Source organism: Panthera leo, chromosome D1 (genome assembly GCF_018350215.1).
Source record: "Panthera leo isolate Ple1 chromosome D1, P.leo_Ple1_pat1.1, whole genome shotgun sequence".
Taxonomy (NCBI): domain Eukaryota; kingdom Metazoa; phylum Chordata; class Mammalia; order Carnivora; family Felidae; genus Panthera; species Panthera leo.
This window is the reverse complement of record NC_056688.1, coordinates 16034313-16057030: the sequence shown is the minus strand read 5'-3', so window position 1 is coordinate 16057030 and position 22718 is coordinate 16034313. Positions and strand designations below refer to the sequence as shown.

At 41.7% G+C, this 22718-nt stretch overlaps 1 protein-coding gene across 4 annotated transcripts in view; it reads right to left on the bottom strand.

Annotated features, from left to right (window-relative positions):
- UBE4A (ubiquitination factor E4A) overlaps window positions 1-22718 on the bottom strand; it is a 35601-nt gene that overhangs the window by 4480 nt on the left and 8403 nt on the right. For 3 of the 4 annotated variants that reach the window (XM_042903906.1, XM_042903905.1, XM_042903908.1), the window contains 16 exons: window positions 21207-21380; window positions 20232-20344; window positions 18763-18915; window positions 17358-17517; window positions 16922-17124; window positions 16528-16719; window positions 15065-15398; window positions 13964-14084; window positions 12125-12429; window positions 10507-10639; window positions 9267-9454; window positions 7539-7639; window positions 7310-7423; window positions 5475-5649; window positions 1970-2150; window positions 1382-1529 (listed from right to left, as the gene is read on the bottom strand). In XM_042903906.1, coding sequence (XP_042759840.1) covers window positions 1382-1529; window positions 1970-2150; window positions 5475-5649; window positions 7310-7423; window positions 7539-7639; window positions 9267-9454; window positions 10507-10639; window positions 12125-12429; window positions 13964-14084; window positions 15065-15398; window positions 16528-16719; window positions 16922-17124; window positions 17358-17517; window positions 18763-18915; window positions 20232-20344; window positions 21207-21380 — 2795 coding nt within the window. The remainder of the gene's footprint in view (window positions 1-1381; window positions 1530-1969; window positions 2151-5474; window positions 5650-7309; window positions 7424-7538; window positions 7640-9266; window positions 9455-10506; window positions 10640-12124; window positions 12430-13963; window positions 14085-15064; window positions 15399-16527; window positions 16720-16921; window positions 17125-17357; window positions 17518-18762; window positions 18916-20231; window positions 20345-21206; window positions 21381-22718) is intronic. The other variant, XM_042903907.1, reaches the window with a different exon arrangement.

The following is a 22718-nucleotide window of genomic DNA, read 5'->3' as shown; positions in this document are numbered from 1 at the left end:
CCTAACTCTGAAACTTCAGTTTGCCTCAGCTGCTGGCGGTCATGACTAGAGACGGGTTTAAGTGTTAACAGAAAAAGAAACACATCACATGGGAGATCCTTCTGGCAACAGCCCTACTGTAAATGTCATAATTGAAAAGGGGATGGTGGGAGGAATTATTTACACAGTCGCTCCATCACTCATGCAGTCTATGTATGAAAGGCAGCTTCTGGTTTTAGTTACAAACAGGTATAGGAGGAGTTTAAAGCAGCTTCAACATTTTGATCTCTTCATGACTCTAGTTCCTCAAGAAGCCACCTGGGTGAGCTCTAGGCAAGATGGAACCCAACTCAAAAAGTAGTTCAAGGAAGGGAACACTGATGTCAGTAAGGAAGATTTGCTTTTTTTTTTTTAAACAGTTTATTTATTTAAAAAAAAATTTTAATGTTTGTTTATTTTTGAGAGAGAGACAGAGAGAGACAGAGAGAGACAGAGAGAATGTGTAAGCGGTGGAGGGGCAAAGAAAGAGGGAGACACGGAATCCAAAGCAGGCTCTAGACTCCGAGCTGTCAGCATAGAGCCCGAAGCAGGCTCTAGACTCCGAGCTGTCAGCATAGAGCCCGATGTGGGCTCAAACTCATGAACCGTGAGATCATAACCTGAGTTGAAATCAAGAGTCGGAGGGTTAACTGACTGAGCCACCCAGACACCACTCTTTTTTTTTGTTTTTTTAATAAGGAAGGTTTTCTATTAGAGTCGGTGCCATGATTTTTCCCTTCTTTGTAATGCTAATGAAGGTCGATCAAACTTCAACCAGAGGGATTAGCTGAATATAAGACAGTATTTTTATCTATCAAATGTATGACTATTCCCATATAAGCCAACTACTAAGTACAAATATAATGAACAGAGAAAATCCATAAAAATCAAATGACTAAAAACAACTGATCTTGAATTCTATTCGAAAAAGTTCTGGGTTAATGACATAGATTTTCAAACCTATTGGTAACACTGTGCAGAAAAGTTTTCATAAAAACAGCCTATAAAAATCTGTACATTCTTCTCTTCCAGTAGAAGTTTCTTAAATCGATTTTCTGTTCTTCCCTCTCGTGTTGAAAAGAGAATTAATATGGTAGTGATGATATGGTGATGTGTGGAAGTGCTGAATCACTATACTGTACCCCTGAAACTAACACAACATTGTATGTTAACTAACTGGATTTAAAATACAAACTTAAAATAAAAAAAACGTAGTTCTACTTATTCACTGCCTGGCAAGAATCATGTTTGTTTTCTCAAGACAATATCCTTTTTACCCTTTGAAACAGGGTAACCAGAAGAACAGCTGAGTCAACAAAGCGGTTTCTATTGAATACATTAATAAACAAATTCTCCTCCTCACCTTGATTCTCTCTGCTAAGTTGCTGAAAGCCACAATCATATTCCCGGGCTTATTTATTTTCTTCAGGACTCGGACTGTCTGTGCAAAGAGAGTTGGGGAATAGGAACGTCCATCCTTGGGCACGGTGGCACAGAAGTTCTCCTCATCCCTGGAAGGTCAGCATCAGAAAAAAACTGAACATCAGAGGGTAGGTCAACGAAGGAGATAACATCTGGGTCGAGGAACAAGGCTCCCCACCACTTACACGCCATGAATGTTCTTTTGATTATAGAAAAGATTTCTTCTAGTTTTTAGCAAGGAAGTCTATCAAGTATCCTGCAACCTTAAAAGAATACTGCTTTTCCAAACATTGGTTAAAACTAGTAAAGTTTATCTTTGCACAGATAAAGGCAGAATGTTGAAAAATCTGAACAATGTCCCATAGGTCATACGACACTTCATTATTAAAACGACATAAAATTCCTTCATCTAACCAACTAGAAATGAACCATTTTTCTATTCGCACATAATCACCAGTCATTCCATTATCCAAATCCCAAATTAAAACATTAGCATTCCCTCTGGCTTGCCCAATTAAATCTCAGGTACCCAAGATTTAAGTAGATCGTGCAGATATCTGATACGAGCTGCTGGGGTTTGAAGTCAAATTCACTGAAGTCCTTGACTTTCAAGGCCCCCATCTTGGGGCCAACCAGGTGCTGCAGGAAGTAGTTCAACATGGAGATGATGCGCTCAGCCAGGAAAGGATGCACAAAGAGTGATTTGATCTCTAGAAAAAAAGGCAAAGTCTATGAAAACTCAACCCATAAACCATCTTTTATTATGTCTTAGAGTTTCACTTGGAGACCTCTGGGAAATAGTTTTTAAATTATACAAGTAATACATTTTCATTGCAGTTGTGTCAGAGAACTGCGGTGAGCAAAAACAAAATATAAACCTAGCACCCAGAAATAAACACTGTTAACATTTTGCTAATGCTTCCTTTTAGCTTTTGTCCATATTTACATACACATTTTTAAAACAAGATGATTATCGTGGTGTACATATTCTGTAACTTACTTTTTCAGTTAACTATATCATAACTATCTTACCATTTTAGTAAATGTGTGTTCCTGTGTTGTCCAACATGGTAGCCACTGGCCCCATGAGGCTATTTAATTTAAAATTCAGTCTCTCAGTCACACTAACCACACTGCAAGTGTTCAACAGCCACACATGGCTAGTATCTACAGCATTAGTCCAGATTTACAGAGCATTTCCATCAGACAGACTTCTGCAGAATAGCAATGATTTGCACTTCTTTAAAAAAAGTATTTATTTTTTGAGAGACGGAGAGTGAGAGAGCAAGCACGTGCACAAGCCAGGGAGGGTCAGAGAGAGAGGGAGGGAGAGAGATCGCAAGCAGGCTCCGCGCTGTCGGCACAGACAGAGCCCGACGCGGGGCTCGAACTCATGAACTGTGAGATGGTGACCTGAGCCAAAACCAAAAGTCAGATGCTCCACCAACCAGGCCACCAGGCGCCCCTGCACTCTTTTTAACGACCACATAGTTTTGCAGTGTGCGATTTCACCTTAAGTTATTCATCTTTATTGCTAGCCATTCTACTATAAGCATTTCACTTATTTGTATTTATTGAAAAAAAGATTTTATTCTAAGTCATCTCCACACCCAGCATGGGGCTCCACCTCACGGCCCTGACACCAAGTTGCAGCGCTCCGTCGACGGAACCAGCCGGGCGCCCCAGCATTTCACTTATTGATGAATTTCACTGTGTACATATTTTGTAGACTTACTACTTCCTTACAATGAATTTTTAAGGAATTGCTAGGGCAAAAGACATAAACTCCACAGAAATGTAAAACAAAACATTAACACTTGTCAGGTTTTAAGAAGCCAAACAGCACGATATGGCTTGCTTAGTACTACCGGTTCTGGATCTTATAATTTTAGTCACTGTCAATATTGACACCACTACTGATGAGAGTTTAACTCTTATTTCCTGTCTCTCTTTCATAAATACAAATCCTCCCAGTATATAGTCATTAAGATTATATAAATATCATTCACGGTAGAGTGACAGAGTGTCCTAATGATTACGTATATAAAGTAATACATATACAGTTTTTAATAAACTTTTAACAAATTGGCTTGCTTATTTTTAGAGTACCAATCACTCAATCTTCCTAAACTCTCCCCAAGAAATGTAAAGCTCTCGATAGGATCATTTCTAGCCCTTCTTTTTCGAACTGCTCCTTCTGGAAGCTCCCATCTGGACTCCTTGCTCTACAGGCCTGCTGTGTGGTGGTCACACAAGCTCCTTTTACCATCATCCTGGGCACTTCTCGTGTCTCTCTTAGGGGATTCCACCTTCCTCCTTCTGGGTTTACTCTCTCACTTTAATGGAGAAGATCTTTTTGTAGCTTCTCAAGAAAGGGTATTCTGGAAGTAAATCTGACACCTTCATGTCTAAAAATGTCCTCAGGTTCACCCTCAAACAGAAGTGATAATTTGGCTGGCTACAGAGTTCTAGGCTGCAAAACTATTTTCCATGAGGAGTGTGTGCCAGCTTCCATTGTCACTGCTATGGAAATCAAAGACATTTCATACTTCAACCATTGACATGACCGGACTTTTCTCTGGGACCCTTTAGGATCTTCTCTTTACCTTGATTTCCTGTCACAATAACACCTTAGTGTGAAAATTTAAAAATTCCTTGTGTTGGGCACATGATGGCTCTTTCAGTGTAGAAGCTTTTAGTCTTTGAGAAATTTTGGTATTATTCTTTGATAATTTCCTCCACTCCATTTTTCTCTTTTAAGACTTTCTACATTGATCCTTTATTTTCTTATCCTTTCCATTCTAAGTCTTTCTGTTCTGCTTTCATGGAAGAGCCCCTTAAATCGATCTTTTAACCATTCTACTGACAGGTAAAAATTACTTGTCACATTTTTAATGTCCAAGAGCTCTTTCTTGTTCTTTAAATAATTCTTTGTTCTTGTTTTATGGATGTTGTATCTTCTCTTATCCCTCTGAGATTATAAAGATTTTTTCTATTTTTTAAAATTTATTTAAAAAAATTTTTTTAACATTTATTTATTTTTGAGAGACAGAGAGAGACAGAGCATGAGTGGGGGAGGGGCTGAGGGAGAGAAGGACACAGAATCCGAAGCAGGCTCCAGGCTCTGAGTTGTCAGCACAGAGCCTGACAAGGGGCTCGAACTCACAGACCGTGAGATCACGGCCTGAGCCGAAGTCGGATGCTCAACCGACTGAGCCACCCAGGCGCCCCTAAAGATTTTTTTTTAAAGTTTTCATCAAATATCTATGTTTCATGTTGGAGGATTTCCTCAAATGTCTGGTGATCCTTGGTTATCATTTTACATGTAATCAATATAAAATTATTAAGGAAATATTTTACATTAAAAATACTAAGTCTCGAGGTGTTTTATGTATCTCAATTCAGACTAGCCACATTTATTTATTAAAAAACAATTTTTATTCATTTGGCAAGGGGGGGTAGAATCCCAAGCAGTCTCCACGTTGTCAGGGCAGAGCCTGCTGTGGGGCTCGAATTCATGAAACTGTGAGATCATGACTTGCAACGAAATCAAGAGTTGGATGCTCAACTGCCTGCCTGAGCCACCCAGGCGCCCCCAGACTAGCCCAGTTAAAAATGTCCGATAGCTACATGTGGCAAATGGCTACTGAATTGGGACACTAGCTCTAGAGGGAGTGGAGATAAATGTGGACCTACCACATTTAACCAGAGTTCAAGAATATTCTTCAGGTTAACACACACACACACACACACACACACACACACACACACACTCTCACACCCCCCCACATATATTTATATGGCTACCTTGTCCTCAAGAAAAATCATACCAACTTATGCTTTCTGGTAGCAGTGTGAGGATGAACATTTCCCATGTCAACAATGGGCATCTTGAAGCTTCTCTAGGGATTCATTTCCCGATGGAGGACACATCACCAGAGTCTGAACTCTTGGTTTCATCTGGGCTGATCCCTCACATGAAGCAGGTCTTGACCACTGGGACTTTTTGGGAAGACAGTGCTTTGTGTCCTTACCTGATGTCAGAAAGGCAAGGGTACCAATTGTTTCATTGGACATGATGTTATGGAAACGTGCCAGCTGTCCAAACATCTGCAGGCCAGCCTCCTTCTCTCGGCGGGCTTCTGGAGTCAGACTGTCCCATTCGCCTCGGTCTTTCTCAATCTGTTGAATCTTTATCTTGCTCAGATACTACAGAAATGAGAGGTGAAACGTATCAGAGACGAAAGTGCATTTGAAGGGAAGACGGTATTTAAGTGGTTCTGCTTAAAATCTAGTTTACTAAGTTGGGAAAACCAGGCACTATGTGAGAAACACGAGCCTTGATTTCTCAGCATAGGGCTGGAGCTCTATATAGACGGAGCTTGGGTCGACTTACGGGTAGTTCTAGTCTGCACAGTATAGCCTGTGAAGTAGAAAGGGGGGTAAATAGTGTGATGTAGGAAACCTAGGCAAAAATAAACAGGCTGAAGTGAAAAAAAGAATGAATCCTTCCTGAAACATGGAAAACAAAACAAAACAAAAAACCAGACTCCAAAACTGCCTATCAAGAAACAAAGCTCTATCAAATATGCAAGCTGTCTGGAAGGAGAAGCATAAATATTAAACACTGTCTACTTCTCATTCTTACAGTCCTATGACAATGCCATCTGGTGTCATTCTCTGTGTCACATGGCTCTGGCTTAGAAGGGGCTGTTTCTTACAGGACTTGTTCTTGTTTTCTAAGAAAACCTATCTAAAATCTCAAAGTATGGGCTTATGAAAAAAGCAGGAGCTTTTCACACACATTAAAGACAAGTTACTGGGGTGCTGCTAATCACTATGAGGACCTTGTGTCTGTCCAACAGACTACCTTCACTGTTCACCAGCTTCCTCTCCCTTTGGGTCACTGTCTTATCTATCTGACACCTGTCACAGAGAAGGGAGAGTTTTAACAGGAGCAATAAGCAGCTCCGTAAGGGGTGGGTGAGGATATGATGCACTGAAGTTGCTGACAGGCACCCTGGTGTATACTGTGGGAAACTTATGTTTCAAATACAAAGATTTGGGAGGCCATGGACAGAGGGAGTATTGGTGACTTGGTAGTGTTTATGTGAAAAAACAACCTAAACCAGAGATTTTTTCCGCGCACCCCCCACCCCCAAATGGTGGTGCAAAAATCAGGATCTTTTAGGAAAGGGGTAAGAATCATTGCCTGTGTGAGTCACTGTTACTGATGAGATGGGATGGAAGGTGGCTGAAAGTCACTGACCAAACGCAAGGTCCTCTTGATTTCTTTTTGTGGTGCTGGCCTGATGAATCCTGCCAGTGTACCTTAGTTTGGCCTCATCACACTTTCTTCTACCTTCTTTTTGTTTTCGTTTTTAAAGTTTATTTACTTATTTTGAGAAAGAGCGCACATGTATGCATGAGTGGGGGAGGGGCAGAGAGAGGGAGAGTGAGAATCCCAAGCAGGCTCCTTCCTCACTGTCAGTGCAGAGCCCGACTTGGAGGTCGATCCCAAGAATCATGGGATCATGGCCTGAGCCAAAATCAAGAGTTGGACGCTTAACCAACCGAGCTACCCAAGCGCCCCAACACATTCTTTTCCACTCTGCCAAAATATCATCCTAGCTTACGAGGCTTCAATGACCCTTGATCTTGATCTCTAACGGAACAACACCTATCAAGCTCTGCAATGGCAAGGTGGGTGGTACACTACTACTCAGAAATTTTTGGTGTCCAAACTGCTACTAGGGGCATAAGGATTGCTCTATTATAATTTGATGGTAAAAAGTATGTATTGATCATTATTTGATGAATCAGGGGCAGTTAAATACGTTTTAAAAATTATTTATTTATCTATTCTCACCTGTATGGCTTCATCCAGAAGGAAGATGGCATCGTTCATTAGCAGGTTAAGAAAGCGGAGGAAAAGTGGGGGATTCATGGCTTCTAAATTCTTTGAGGCATAGTCAGCCAGATCCTGTAAGTCCCAGCCCAAGACAAAAGCATTTTAGGACTGAACCAAAACTCACTGGGACTTATCTGAAGTAAAACTCTGGATCAATCGGCTTTGGCTTCAGTGAAAGCTCTCTCACCTTAATGCTCTCTCGATAGGTATCCGTTCCCCACATATACCTTAGGATAGGATACATGGGACGTCGGTAATTAAACTTCTGTTCAAACTGATGGGGGTCTCCTGGAAAAGGGCAAGAGCAAAAACCCAGCAAAGGTAGTGCTATTAGAGAAAGAGTAAGAGCTTATGTCCACGTGGAGCTATTTTATTTCATTCTGAATGTGTCAAAACTACTGGCAAAATCTGCCCTGGGGAGTTTATAAAGGCCCAGAGTTACAGCCAAGTGTTTACTTATTTCCTTACTGACAGAACAAGAGGGAGACAGATGTAAAGCGTACCTTATGCTGAAAAGGACATGGTCTAAGTTGTAGAATAAAAGCCAGGGGAAACAAAGGCCTCAATATCCAAATGTAGAGTACTTTCAGACTTTGAATGAGGCCTCTGAACTGGCCACTGTGGCAGTGGCAGTGACAACTGTTGCAAAATGGGAAACTAAGTAACGCCCACATTCTTCATGGCTAACATCCAAGCTGTGAAACCAACTGGTAAATCAGGTCAGGGGCTAAAAACCTGATGCTTACACTGTTTTGACCTATCAGAGGAACCACTTGCTCTCTGTAGCTTGGGTCATATAATAAGAGAAGAACATGGGATTTGTCGTCAGAACATCTAGGCTCCACTTAATACAAGTCTTTTAACATTTTCAACTTGCAAATTCAGAAATAAAACAGGAACTGTAATACATTCTCTACCAGTGCAAGTGAAGGGCTGAAATGGTTATATGAGTTAAATGCAGTACCTTATTGTGTGACAGTGTATGTATTATGAAGGTTTACATGCACTATGTCAGTCATCACTTCAACCCGTTTTATGGATGAGGAAACTAAGGCTCAGAGGTGAGCAAGTGACAAAACCAAAATCCAAATAGGAAAGGCAGTCAGTACAATGTTAAATGTCTCTTTAAATGTTAGTCATATTTATTACTGAATGGTAGGACATCTTTTAAAGGGGGTCTTTTTTTTTTTTAATTTATTTTTTAAACGTTTATTTATTTTTGAGACAGAGAGAGACAGAGCATGAACCGGGGAGGGGCAGAGAGAGAGGGAGACACAGAATCGGAAGCAGGCTCCAGGCTCCGAGCTGTCAGCACAGAGCCCGACGCGGGGCTCGAACTCACGGACCGCGAGATCATGACCTGAGCTGAAGTCAGATGCTTAACCGACTGAGCCACCCAGGCGCCCCTAAAGGGGGTCTTAAATAACTGCTTAACATATACTGTTTACTGAGATGGGGTAGTTTACTCTTGATCTCAGGGTCAGGAGTTTGAGGCCGATGTTGGAGACAGAGTTTACTGAAAAACAAGGAAAAAAAAAAAAAAGAACCATCCCACTATTCTGCAATTATGAGGCACATAAAAATAAAGACCTAGGTTGTGATCAGACAGCCTGCTTTGTTTGAGCATGATTAAATCAAGCATATAATAAAATTGGTAAGAGCATATGTTTTGATGTGAGACAGAATCAAACTGATTCTACCACGTGGTTGTAAGACACAGACAACTCATCTTCTCGAGCACTCACATCCTTATATGTACAATGAAGACAGTACAGGAAAACTTGCCAGATGGTGACAAATTAATGAGGCAATGTAAAAAAAAAAAAAAAAAAAAAAAAAAAGCACTCAGCATCAAGACCGGCACATAGTAGATATTCAATAAATGATGGCGCTTCTCAGTTCTAGGCTGTGTTACCTGTAAACTCAATGTCCACAAAGACCTTGATTAGAGCTTCTGCAAGGTGCGGTGCGTAGGGAAAGTTGCAGAACACACGTTTCCGGTGGAACACACTAGATACCAAGGGGTTTGGGGTCTGGTCCAGGTGAGGCATCACTGCTTCCAATACCTCAGCCAGTTTGGCCCTCAGGTGGGGATTCTTCATCCTGCAAAAAGGGCGGAAAGCAAGATGAGCAGGTAGAGAACTTACCTCTCAAATTCACGGCTATTTCCTCCACATGAGGAGCCAAACACCCTCTATCACTGTTACAGAGAAAAACAAGACTCTGAAGTTTCAAGTCTTGGCAATTTCTGGGGGGGATAATGCAGGGTACATCATTCAACTTTTGAGATTACAGCTTACCAAGTATGAGGATGAGTACTTAAGTTTCTATTTAATATGTACTTGTCTATAATAATCCATTGTTTACTGCCTACTATTCTCTGACAGTTTCACTGAAGATCTTCGGTTTCACTGAAGATTCTCTGACAGTTTCACTGCCTTCCTAAGCTTTCTGAGAAAAAGGTCCGGGATGCAGTTATTCTAGGTTACTGTTATATAACGCACCCCACATGTACCTAATAAACACCTGTTGACTCAGGATTTTATATTAGGTCTGCTCAGCTCAGCAAAGGACTGGCTTCTACCTACTTCTCACTGATGTGGCTCAGGGGACTATGCATCATTTTCTTTGGGTAGAAATCTTTACTTATGTACACAGCTTCCTTTGGCCTAGATACCAAAACAAAACAAAACAAAAAACCCAGAGAAGCAACTCTACAGGTCAGTGAGCATCTTTCTTTGAGAAAGAGGACCAGAAGCTATGAATGAAAAGATGAGATTAGAAAGCATCTACATATGTTTACTACCCATGCAACTCAGAATTTCAAGGGTAAACTTTGTTATCATACAATTATTAGCTCATTAGAAGCTGCCTGCCACTGGTAAGGTTTCTGGCATTAAGGGAACTATTTTAACCAGGGACTAGCAGTGGAACTCCCATCGGGTATCTTACGTGCAGGTTCAAATTCTCTGTGGGCGAAGTCCTTTGCTTATTGTGCCTCTCAAGGGTGGGATTTGTGGGCTACCCATAAGGATGGCCACGTGATTCATTAATGCTAACACAACTTCTGAAGGCAACCCCTTATGATTCAGGCGCGTGCGTTGCTTGGTTTTGCACCTCTAAACGGTGTCAGAGCCAAGCTCTCAGCCTTTCACCTTTCTATGCTTCCAGTGAAAATGGTGATAAAGTGGAGGACATGTTCCAGGGAATCTGCTGACGTCTCCAAGATGTCATCAGCAAAGCGGCGGAGAAAAATGAGGAAGTCACCCAAGTTATCTGCAAAAAATTCTGAAAGAGAAAATACTCGCTGTAATCAGTGAAACACCTAACTTTCTGTACTAAGCAATACTGAAATTCCTTCCTTTTGCTCTACCCAGTAAAGGTTAAAAAATCCCAAATGTTTTGTAGATACTAGGAATGGTGACCAGTTCATAAGTGTAGAATCGCCTTTAAATCTAAGTCAATTTTTATTTCTATCCTAGTAAATATGAGAATAGCAGAGACACAAAATACTGTTAAACACACCAGTGCAATTTAAGAAACTACACTGATTTACATTCTTTTCCATGCTCAAGGTTAACTGTGCATTAAATAACCTTTTATTTATTTATTTAAGGTTATTTATTTATTTATTTAGAGAAAACGAACAAGCTGGGGAAGGACAGTGAGAGGGGGACAGAGGATACGAAGTGGGCTCTATGCCGACAGCAGAGAACCCAATGCGGGGCTCGAACTCAAGAGCCAAGCCGTGAGATCGTGACCTGAGCTGAAGTCGGACACTCAACCGACTGAGCCACCTAGGCGCCCCCACGATCTTTAATAAAGATGAATACATTAGATTAGATGACTATAGTCATCAGTCTCCAGGATGGTCCTCCAATTGTATTGGCTTCCTGGCATTCATGCCCTTGTGTGTCCCCTCCTACACTCTTCTAGGGTAGAAGCATACAGAAGCAATGGTGTATCATTTCTATGGTCAGGTTATAAAAGCCTATAGCTTCCATTTTGGTCACTACCGCTGGAGAAAGCCAGCTGCCACATTACGAACAGTACTCAGGAGAGATCCGTGTGACCTGGAAAGGAGGCAATCGGGGTTTGCCAACAACCACATGACCAGGCTTGTAAGCAGATCCTCCAGTCCTGGTCGAGTCCTCATATTCCTGTGGCCCTGACTGACAGCTTGGCTGCAACCTCCTAAAAGACCCAGAGGCAGAACCACGAGGCCAAGCCACTCCTGGATTCCTGATCCTCAGAAAACTGTGTGAGATAATGTTTGTTTTAAGGTGCTACGTTTTAGGGTGATTGGTTACTCAGCAACAGATAACCGATACAGCGATCAACAACACATAACCTGATCTTCATGGACAATATCGGCCAACTCCTCACCAACAAACATACATACATGATCTCCCTTGTGGGTTAACCAACAGGAGGTGATTTTTTTTTTCCCTCTGAAGAATAGCACTGGGCGAGGCATGCAGATACATTTGTATGCTGAACCACAAAAACAACATGAATGCTAAGACTAAACAGCTCTGAAAACCCTGGCTGCACTTAATCCTTTGAAGATTATTTTCTAATACACAAAGAAGTGGGGACACACGGCTGAGGAAAAAGCTGTTAGTTCTCCCATACTTCGACCAGTAGATAGTAGCTACATATTTGTTTCTCCAAAAACAGTGGAAAGGGTATTTTGAGGATTAAACTTCTGAAGTGACCCAGTTAAACTCAGACAGTTATAAATAGGCAGTTCCCGAGGGAGAGCCTGCTTACCTGGCACATAAGCCAAAGAGCTGTAGCCATCTGGCAAAGGAAAAGTTAGCTCTATTGGCTGTGAGCCCTCATTGCCTATGGCCAGTTGAACGAGTAGAACAGCCATGGACACCTGCAAATTCAGACAATTTTGTAGCATCTGTGGCTCGGTCATGGCAGTCTTGGTAGAAAGATAGATGGTCATCAGTCGTTCAAACTGCTCACGAAGGTTGTCAGCAGCAGGGCTAGAACTCTGCTGAGCATCCCGCCAGGCAACCTGCAGCCGATGCAGATTTTGGTTGATTTTTACCATCTGATCATGCAACCTGCCCCCAAGAAAGCAGAAGACACTGGGTCAGGAGCCTCATATAGGACAGCTGAGTACAGACTGTTGGAAAAACAAGTCCTCATTTACTTATTCTAGTATTCTCTTTTAGGATATAGGGCGCTGCAATCGTGATGACACAAAAGGCACTCACAAAAATCGCTGACAGGGCAGGGGTCATAGCATCGGGAAAATGTTACCCGGTATTTGACATAAATGACGCTAATTACAAATAGCACACTTCAGCTGAAATGCACCGTCCAAAGAACAGCAGCTTGGCCGGACAGGGAGTAGAATGGGCTGTTATCACGTAAAATAACCATGAGACCAAGTACGAAAAGCCTAGCAGGATACTTCAACACTGTACCGTTGCAATGCTTCTACTTGGATGTGGTTATATGGACAGTCTTTCTACGGTTAGTTGAGAACTAAAGCTGGTGAAAGAAGCCTCTAGATTAGTAACAACCACATATAAACCGGCAGCCACCTGGGATGCAACCTGAGAACAGCTTCCACGCCTCTGCTTTTCGACATAAAATTATTCTTCACAAAGGGTCAGCCAAATGTTCTCTAATGAAAGGAAGCCCCATAATTCAATGTTATGGATAGCTGTCTCTATGGGTACGGTCCAAAGCCATCTTCTTTGGTCCTACAGAGAGCGTCTAGGGTTAGCTAGCCAACATGGGGGAAACCAGATGACATTCATTCCTGGGTCTGAAGCTAGGTGATTGAACAGGCTGAACACAAGCTGCATTGTTATCTAGTACCTCATTTAAAACGTCAATGACAGGGACAGAAAAACTATCTGATAGAGATAGAATCTCATTTTTCTAGAAATTTGCTGAGGTTTAAAACATGCTCTGTGCCCATGTAAGTATCCTGAAAAGACATTAAAAACTGCTATCCTCAGGACCTCTTCCTACCGACTGTGTCATCTTTCTTCCCTTAGTTATACTTGCACTGACAATCAGTTAAACCAGAGGGGTGAAAAGCAGAGAATGACTTGTGGCCAGCCAGAACCAGAACCATTTTTGGAAGTCAGACATTCTAGTTCTTAAATGTTCCCACTTCTAGAATCCTTTTGATCTTTGATCTTTTGTGGTCCTACTCATCTTACTGGAATCCCATACAGACATCTTTAATTTTGTCAATTTTGTCCCTGTATCAGAGAGTAGAGCTTTGTCTTTTTTCCATCAGGAGTAGTAAGTCATGAAAATTCAAGAGCAGGAAGTGGAAAGTTAAAAGAAAACAATTCCACTATCACAGATCACAACAGGAAGACAGCGATTTAAAACATTTCAAGTTTAGAGAAAAATAGTAGTGCGTCTTTACTTTTTGAGAAGTGTAGCAGGTCAAGAATGAAAAGTAAATTCAGGTTATTTGGATAAAGCCAATTCACGTAAACACAAACGCATACAACTCCCATTCCTATGAGATCCTAATGGGAGCGTGCAGAATAAAGGGAGACTCACTTTCAACCTCCTGGTTATCAATGCCACAAAACAGTTCTTTCTTAATAATATCAGGACAGTTACCTGTGAAATCCCAAGTACAAGGTGTACTCTGTCAGGACAAGGTTCTCCGTCACAAGGTTGTAGTTCTGGGGAAACTTTGGCTCCTGCACAGCTGGGATCAAACAAGTTTCTTTGTCCAAACCTCAAAGAGGGTAAAAGGAACAGTAAATGACTCGGCACGGACTTCTGTCTGGGGTCTCCAGTGTCCCCTTCCTCTAGCTCAACTTCCACACTGCTATCAGTGAGGATTTAAAAAAAAAAAATTTTTTTTTTTTGGTGTTTTTGTTAGTAATTTCTTTTAAAAAACAAACATAGAAAACACTGGAGTTTTTCCCAGTGATAGACAGTGGATCATCTGTATGTATTTGTGCTTTTCTGTATTTAAGATTATTTGCTTTTGAGCAGGTATCGCTTTTATAATTAGAAGAGTCACAAAACTGAGAGAGAATACACCAAAATTAGGAGTGATTCGTTTTTTCTTTTTTTTTAAAGAGTGATTCATTTTGAATGACTTATATTTTGATTTCTCTGCATTGTTTTCTCCAAACCGGCCCCAATATTCTCCCGCCCTCGTCTCATTTCCTGCCAATTCCCATATCCCTGCCCCAAATGCCTCTCCCCCGTTCTAGACCCACTGAGCTTCCCACTATTCCCCAGCCAGGCCTTTCATAGCTTTGTACCTTCATACTTTGAACCCAACTCATCTTTCCAGACTCGGCCACGAAGACTTCCACCTTCTGTAGAATTTACTACTCACTCCTTCCTCTGTGCTCCCATAGTTAAGCCCTATACCATATTATGATTATCTGTTAACATTATCTGCCTTCTTCTGGAGACTTTGGGTTAAAATACAAAACAGGGATTGTGTTTTATTTATTTTTAGAAAGAATGAATCAATCAATACCCAAGGCTGCTAAATTCAGAAGGGTCTCACTAAGGCACAACATCTCAAAGCTACCAGTTTTTTTAAACATCTGTCTTAGTTATACCGGCTCTTCTTTCTGCCTCATCTTGAGAAAGAAGCACCTTTGTGAAAAAGGATAAAAGGGAACGCCTTAGATGTTACACACACACACACACACACACACACACACAGTCTTGAAAAGCCCAGTGCTCCCCTACCTCTCATGTGTACATTTTTAATTTTTCGTTCTTCATCATTCAACTCCTTCAGGGCACAGTAAGTGGGATTAAAGGTGAGGAGCCGAGAGGATCTGGGTTTGCAAAATGGCTGGCACAGCTTCAGGAGAGCAGCACCCAGATTCAGAAAGAAGGCATCCGAGGCATACATTTGGAAGAAGATTTCTGGCATCTGATTGGCCCAAATCTTGGTGCGGCCTGCATTTGCATGCAAACAGTTTCCAAGCCAGGACAAGATACAGTGTTTGGTTTCTGGAGAGAGCTGGAGTAAGTTCTTCAGCATCTGGTAGATCTTTTCATGGAACTGGGCCATGAACTGTTTAACCAGAAAACACAACCACAGAAGATTCCACTTTCACAATCCTCATATTTGTTACTCCCAAACCTTAGCCCCTGGCAATTTCCAAAAATAACCTAATCCTAATCTTTTCCCTCACTCTCCCTGTGCTTTATGCCCTAGTTCTGATTAAAAAAAAAAAAAAAAAGAAAATTGCGGGCACTTATGACAGATTCCCTGAGGAGCCGCCAAACCGCACATCGCATTCATGTAGCTTTAGAGTAGGGGTCAGTAAACTTTGTCTGCAAAGGGCCAGGTGATAAATATTTTTGGCTTTGCAAGCTATATGGTGGGTGTGGCAACTATTGGACCCTACCACTGTGGCATGAAATCAAGCCACAAATACATTTATGAATGGGTACAGCGATGTTCAATAGAACTATTTACTAAAACAGGTAGCAGGTCGGATCTGGCCACTGCAGTAATTTGTCAATCCCTGCCTTAGAGTGCGATGAGGGGGGATTTAAACCACCCCTGACTCAACCATTTACTGCCTCATGTTGGCCAGACTTCTACTATAAATTACACTAAGAAGCCATGTGGAAGGAAAGAAAGGGAAAAAAATGGTTTACAAGCTGGAGTTCAGCCCAAGATTTTAGGAGCTAAGGTTGGAAGAAATAGCTTAGTGGTGGGGCACCTGGGTGGCTCAGTCGGTTAAACATCCGACTTCGGCTCAGGTCATGATCTCGCGGTCTGTGGGTTCAAGCCCTGCATCAGGCTCTGTGTTGACAGCTTGGAGCCTGGAGCCTGCTTTGGATTCTGTATCTCCCTCTCTGCCCTTCCCGCCACCCATGCTCTGTCTCTGTCTCCCTCAAAAATAAATAAAATAAAAAAAAGAGCTTAGTGACAACGATGAAGGCAACAATGAGAGGAAGCGGCTGTGCCACAGAAGAGCAGCAGCTTACTCTTAAACCGCACACAGGTTTCTCCTCTTCCTTCAGCCCATGCTAAAAAGAGGATAATTTCTTTACATGATTACAGTAGAAAGCCAAGCAGATCAATCTGCTTTCCCAAAGAGGCTCAAGCAGCCTTATGTGCATCTGCTTCCCGAGGAAACTCGACTTAATCTAAGATCAGGGCACTGGGATACAGTGGTAAACAGTTCCACCTGATGGATGTTGGCCTCTTGCACTTTGATCTCCTGGGGACTGGAACGAGATGGATTCAGGAAGTAGCCATGATTTTCTACTACACCCGGAGTCTTTAGTAAGCAGGAGACATTGAGGATTACTCCCAGCAAGGTCTTCTGGTACATCTGCCCGTTGCTAGGGTCCTTGGGCTGAATGTATTCTACAAAAACCTATAAAAGAAAACAAGTCCTTATTCATCTGTATGAGGAGATAAAGGTGGTGAGATGACAGGGTCTCAAAGAGTTAAGTCTACACAACGGCCAGTGTATCTTTCTTTTATTTGATAGGGAATATTTGAATGCCCTCACGATAGGGATGCATAAAGTAGTAAACGTCCAGCTCAGATGAATACATACCACTTTTCAGACTTACCTTTGCCATATCTTTCTGCCTAGTGAAATAGAGAAGAATGTCCAGATACGCATAAAACAGGATCTGACAGAGTTCTAGGTCTTTTATTCGGCTCAATAAAATATCAAACACTGGAATCATGACTTCTGGAAATGTTCGAACTTCCTCATCCAATATCAAGGCTTCAATGACCTCTTCCAGAAACTCAGTTACATCTTCAAAATCTAACAGATGACAAATGAGAGAAGAAGTGCACAGCAATTTTTATATGCTTTTACACAGTGGATCTCTACTTTTCTCATACTTCTGATAATTCCACTGGTATTGAACCCCAAAGGTCAAGTTATGAGCTCTCTTCTGGCACCGTAGTGGCTCTGAGGCTTTCTGAAGCAATTAGAGGAATTTTAAATTGTGAAGTCAGGATGCAGAAATGCACAAATCTTGCTTGTGTACTCACGGGCTCCTTGGATGGCTTCCAACATCAAATCTACCAGTTGCTCATGGATGTTCTGGTCAACATAGATCTCTGGGGTGAGGAGAACTGTTCGGGTGTTGGACACAGTGAGGTTCCTGCACTGTACTGCAAAGGGGAGCAGGTTCTCTGGAACTTTGGTAATCTGGAAATAGAATGAAGAAGAGAGGGGAGAGTCTAGCTCTATGACCTGAACAAAGGAGGACACAACAAATAGAATGAAAAAGACAATGTATTCCCAAACAATACTGCTGTCCTGTGGATGCTTGAAAATTCAGGAGAGTTCATCCTTTGGTTTAAGGAATCACCTACCTGCTAGGATTCTAATCCTAGAAGTGACCAAGCTTAGACTACTCTATTATTTATACCTTGGTGGAAATGAATTTATTAGACCTTTTATTTTCCCCCAGACCTTTTCTAAAGGTATGCTTTTTTTTTTGAATTTTTTAAACGTTTATTCATTCTTGAGAGACACAGACAGAGCGTGGATGAGGAAGGGCAGAGAGAGAGGGAGACACAGAATCCAAAGCAAGATCCAGGCTCTGAGCTGTCAGCACAGAGCCCGACGTGGGGTTTGAACCCACGAACCGTGAGATCATGACCTAAGCTGAAGTCGGATGCTTAACTGACTGAGCCACCCAGGTGCCCCTAAAGGCATGCTTTTTTAAAATTTTAGGTTTATTTATTTATTTTGAGAGAGACAGAGAGAAAGCACGAGTGGGGTAGGGGCAGAGGGAGATGCGAGAGAGAGAATCCCAAGCAGGATCCACACCCAGTACAGAGCCCAATGTGAGGCTTGATCCCATGACCGTGAGATAATGACCTGAGCTGAAATCAAGAGTCAGTCATTCAACTGAATGAGCCACCTATGTGGTTCAAGGATGTGATTTTTTTTAATGTTTTATTTTTGAGAGAGAGAGTGTGAGTGGGGAAGGGGCCGGGGGCGGGGGAGGGAGGGAGGGAGGGAGGGAGGGAGAGAGAGAGAGAGAGAAAGAGGGAGACACAAGAATCTGAAGCAGGGTCCAGGCTCTCAGCTGTCAGCATAGAGCCCAACATGGGGGATGACCTCACGGACTGTGAGATCATGACCTGAACTGAAGTCAGACACTTAACCAACTGAACCACTCAGGTGCTCCCAACAGTATGATTTTTTAAGAGGTTTGTAAAAAGAACAGGGGATACTGGTTAATTAGGGAAAGGAGTAGACCCCAAGCCACGGAAAGGAGAGACTAAAGTTTTAGACATCAAATAGTGCCTGTAATATCTAGTTTCAGATACAATATGATGTATATAAACTGACATAAAAAGCCAGTGATCCAACTCTCTGGCTTACATATTGAAGTCAAACCCAAGATGACCACACAGTTCTCAATAGCGAGTATTCCTTTACCTCTTCCTTAGCTCTTTGGAAGCAGGAATAAAGGTAACAAAAAATGTGCCTCTCCCCTGCATCTCGATCAGCAGAGAGATTCAATGTTGTAGAAGAAGTCATGTTAATCAAGTGGTTGCCTGGATCCTGAAGTAATAAGCGAGCGAAGACAGCCTTTAAGAAGAACATATAAACAAAACACTAAGCAACTGCAGAATTCATCTTAAAACATCAATATGAAAAGGTCATCTGGACACAGGTTATTGTGAGAATCACAGGATGTAGAGTGAAGGGGGAATAAAGGACCCCACTTACTACTTTAGAAAATATTATATATGTAAATATAACTGTATATGCTGTTGATCTTTGTTTTAAAACAAAATTTTTTTTTAACATTTATTTTTAAGAGACGGAGACAGAGTGTGAGTGGGGGAGGGGCAGAGATAGAGGGAGACACAGAATCTGAAGCAGGCTCCAGGCTCTGAGCTGTCAGCGCAGAGCCTAACGCAGGGCTCGATCCCACCAACCGTGAGATTGTGACTTGAGCTGAAGTCAGATGCTCAACCGATTGAGCCACCCAGCGCCTCTATGCTGTTGATCTTTGAACAATATGGGTTTGACGTGGATTTTTTTTTATAAATACAGAATGCTATTGTAAATGTATTTTTTTCTCTTGCTTATGATTTTCTTTGTAATATTTTCTTTTCCCTAGCTGACTTTGTTATCGGTGAGGCTTCTGATCAACAGTAGGCTACTAGTTAAGTTTTTGGAGTCATGAGTTACATGCAAATTTTCAACTGCCCCTAACTCCCATGTTGTTCAAGAAGCAACCGTACAGTTATCCTAAACAGAGCTCAAGTGTCTGTCTAGTATAAGCCTGGCACAGAGTAAGCACGAAAACAGATTTGTCGAATGGTGTGGACAATTAGCGATTCAACTTATATACGAAATCTGCTTCTCTGTGTGATTGCTGGCCTCATTCAGACTTACATAAAGATAATTTAAACACAGAAAGTTAAACTACAAGTTGTGGAGTGTCTTCCCTACCAAACTCTTATTCCTTTAATGTTCATTAGGCACTTATAAGGCAAAACACACTGTTTGATTTTGCAAACGATATAAAGAAGAAAGGCATGGGCCCTGCCCTGGAGAAGTTAAAGATCTGATAGGGGAGATAAGACAGGTCCATAAAAAAGCCACTACACGTGACAGAAGGTGACAATTCCCATCAGAGAGGCATAGATAGATTACTCCAGGAATTCAGAGGAGAGAATAACAACTCCTACTTGGCAAGGCTTCATAAATAAGATGGCATTTTAACTGGGCCTTAAAGAAAGGGTATATCCGGATACGTGGCCCTGGTAAATGAGAAGATTCCAAAAGAGGCACACCACAAACAACGTTAAGAGACGGAGCTAAGCAAAGTCATGGTTGCAGAAAAGTGGCCAATTTTTGCTGAAGGCATCAGAAAAAAACCGTAAGAAGGGTACCTGCTCAACATTGTTCATATCGAGCCAGTCTTGATCTTCCAGGTCCACCGCCATTTCTTCCAAATACACACAACGGCTGGGGATGCCATTCCCACTTTTCAAGCTCGGGTCACCTGGGAAATGGTTTTAATCTGGTAGGTTAAGGATAACGCTTCTGTCTTATACGGACAGCTGATTTTGACAGCATTTCTCTTCAACCCCAAGTAGAGCTCCGGTAATATCAGAATAATCTTGGCACACAAAATAGTAGCTAAAGATTTAAATCTTTTTAAAGAGTCCAAAAGCATGGGCTCGGTTATAAACCTAACATCATGACATTTAAAGAATACATCCCAGACACTGGCACCGATCTTGGGGTTTAACTATAGAGAGGACACAGAAGGAAAACACCGACACCTCTTGAGCTTTCCATCTAAATGTTTAGGTCACCTCGGAAAAGAAAAAGGATTTGGCTGCTATTCCCACTTCCCTTTCAAGGTAGTGAAGACAAGAAGCTACATGGCCCAGTCAGTACCAAAAGGATAATGAAAGCTGCACCTGTGTCTAAATACTATTTTTAGGTCACATCAGAAGCTTCACTGAAATATCAATCTTGTGTTCCAGGGAGTGTAGCAGATTTGTTTAAACACCAGATACGATAGATTTCTAAGAGCAAGTTGCCAGCCCAAAGCAGGAAGGGCAGAGTTATGAAAACCGGCTGCAAGTCTGTAATCCATTGTTTGTCTGTTTGTCTTTTGAGAGAGCATGTGTGCACGGGGGAGGGGCAGAGGGAGAGGGAGAGAGAATCTTAAGCAGGCTCCATGCCCAGCGTGTGTGTGTGTGTGTGTGTGTGTGTGTGTGTGTGTGTGTGGCATGGGGTGGGGGTGGGGGGCGCGACAGGGATCTCCATCTCACAGCCAGGAGATCGTGACGTGAGCTGAAATCAAGAGTTGGACATTTAACCAACGGAGCCACCCAGGTACCCCTGTAACTCACTGTTGTCCAGAGTAATGAGGAAGATCCTTTGGATCATGTGATTGATGTTGAGTTGCTCACATATTTCCTGCTGTGAACGGAATGAGCGGCTAATCTCAGCCACAGAGTAATCAAATTCATCCAGGCTTTCTGACACACTATTATCCGAGTCATCTGGGGTAGCTGGGAGTTCATCTGCCAGAAAATGTAAGCCATTAACAGTTAAACTCCTCTCCGTAGGAGGGAACCAAGTATACTATCAAAAATGATAAAAGTAACAAAGAGGAAGATAATTTCAGATGTGAAACAAGTTAATCATCTAATTAGTAAACATCTCAAGTCAGGCACCATCTTTTTTAAAAACTTGAGATAGAAATGACATGCAACATTATATTAGTTTCAGGCACACAACATAATGATTTGATGTATGTATATATTGCTAAATGATCACCACAGTAAGTCTAGTTAACATCTGTCACCATATAATTAAAAAAACTATTTTCTCTTGTGTTAAGAACCTTTAAGATGTACTCTCTTAGTAACTTGCAAATATGCAATACAGTATTAGGAGCCACAGTCACCATGCTGTTCATTACATCCCCAGGACTTATTTATTTCTAACTGATGTTTGTACCTTTTGATCCCCCGTACCCACCCTGGGCAACCACCAATCTGTTTATCTGAGAGCTTTCTCTCCTTTTTTTTAGATTTCACATATAACTGAGAACACCTGTTTGTTTGTATTTGTCTTTTACCGTCTGACTTATTTCACTTTACACAATGCCCTCAAGGTTTGTCCATGTTGTTGCAAGTGGCAACAAACGTGTGTGTGTGTGTGTGTGTGTATGTATCATATCTTCTTTATCCACACATTCATCAACGGACACAGGATATTTCCATGTCTTGGCCATTGTAAGCAATGCTGCAATGAACATGGGGGTGCATGTATCTTTTTAAGTTAGTGTTTTCATTTCCTTTGGAGAAATCTCCAGAAGTGGAGTTGCTGGATCATACGGTAGTTCTATTTTTAATTTTTTGAGGAACGTCTATACTGTTTTTCCATAGTGGCTGCACCAATTTACATTCCCACCGACAGCGCACAAGGGTTCCCTTTCCTCCTTTCCTCCACATCCTCACCGACTTGCTATTTTTTGTTTTTTGATTACAGCCATTCTAACAGGTGTGAGGTGATACCTCCCTGTGGTTTTGATTTGCATTTCTTTGACGATGAGTAATGCTGAGCACCTTTTCATGTACTTGCTGGTCATCTGTATGTCTTCCTTGGGAAAATGTCTGTACAGACCTTCTGCCCATTTTTTAATTGGATTATTTGTGTTTTTTTAGCTACTGAGCTGCATCAGGCAACGTCTTAAGTATAGGGTTCTGAAATCCCTGGCTGAAATCCTACCACATTTTACACATCAAAAGTTTTATTCTTTCTATTCATTAATTGATTGCACTCCGTATTAGGAAAAATGGCAACTATGTTCCCTACAGAATCCTAGTGAACGAAGATTTACCTAATAGATCAAC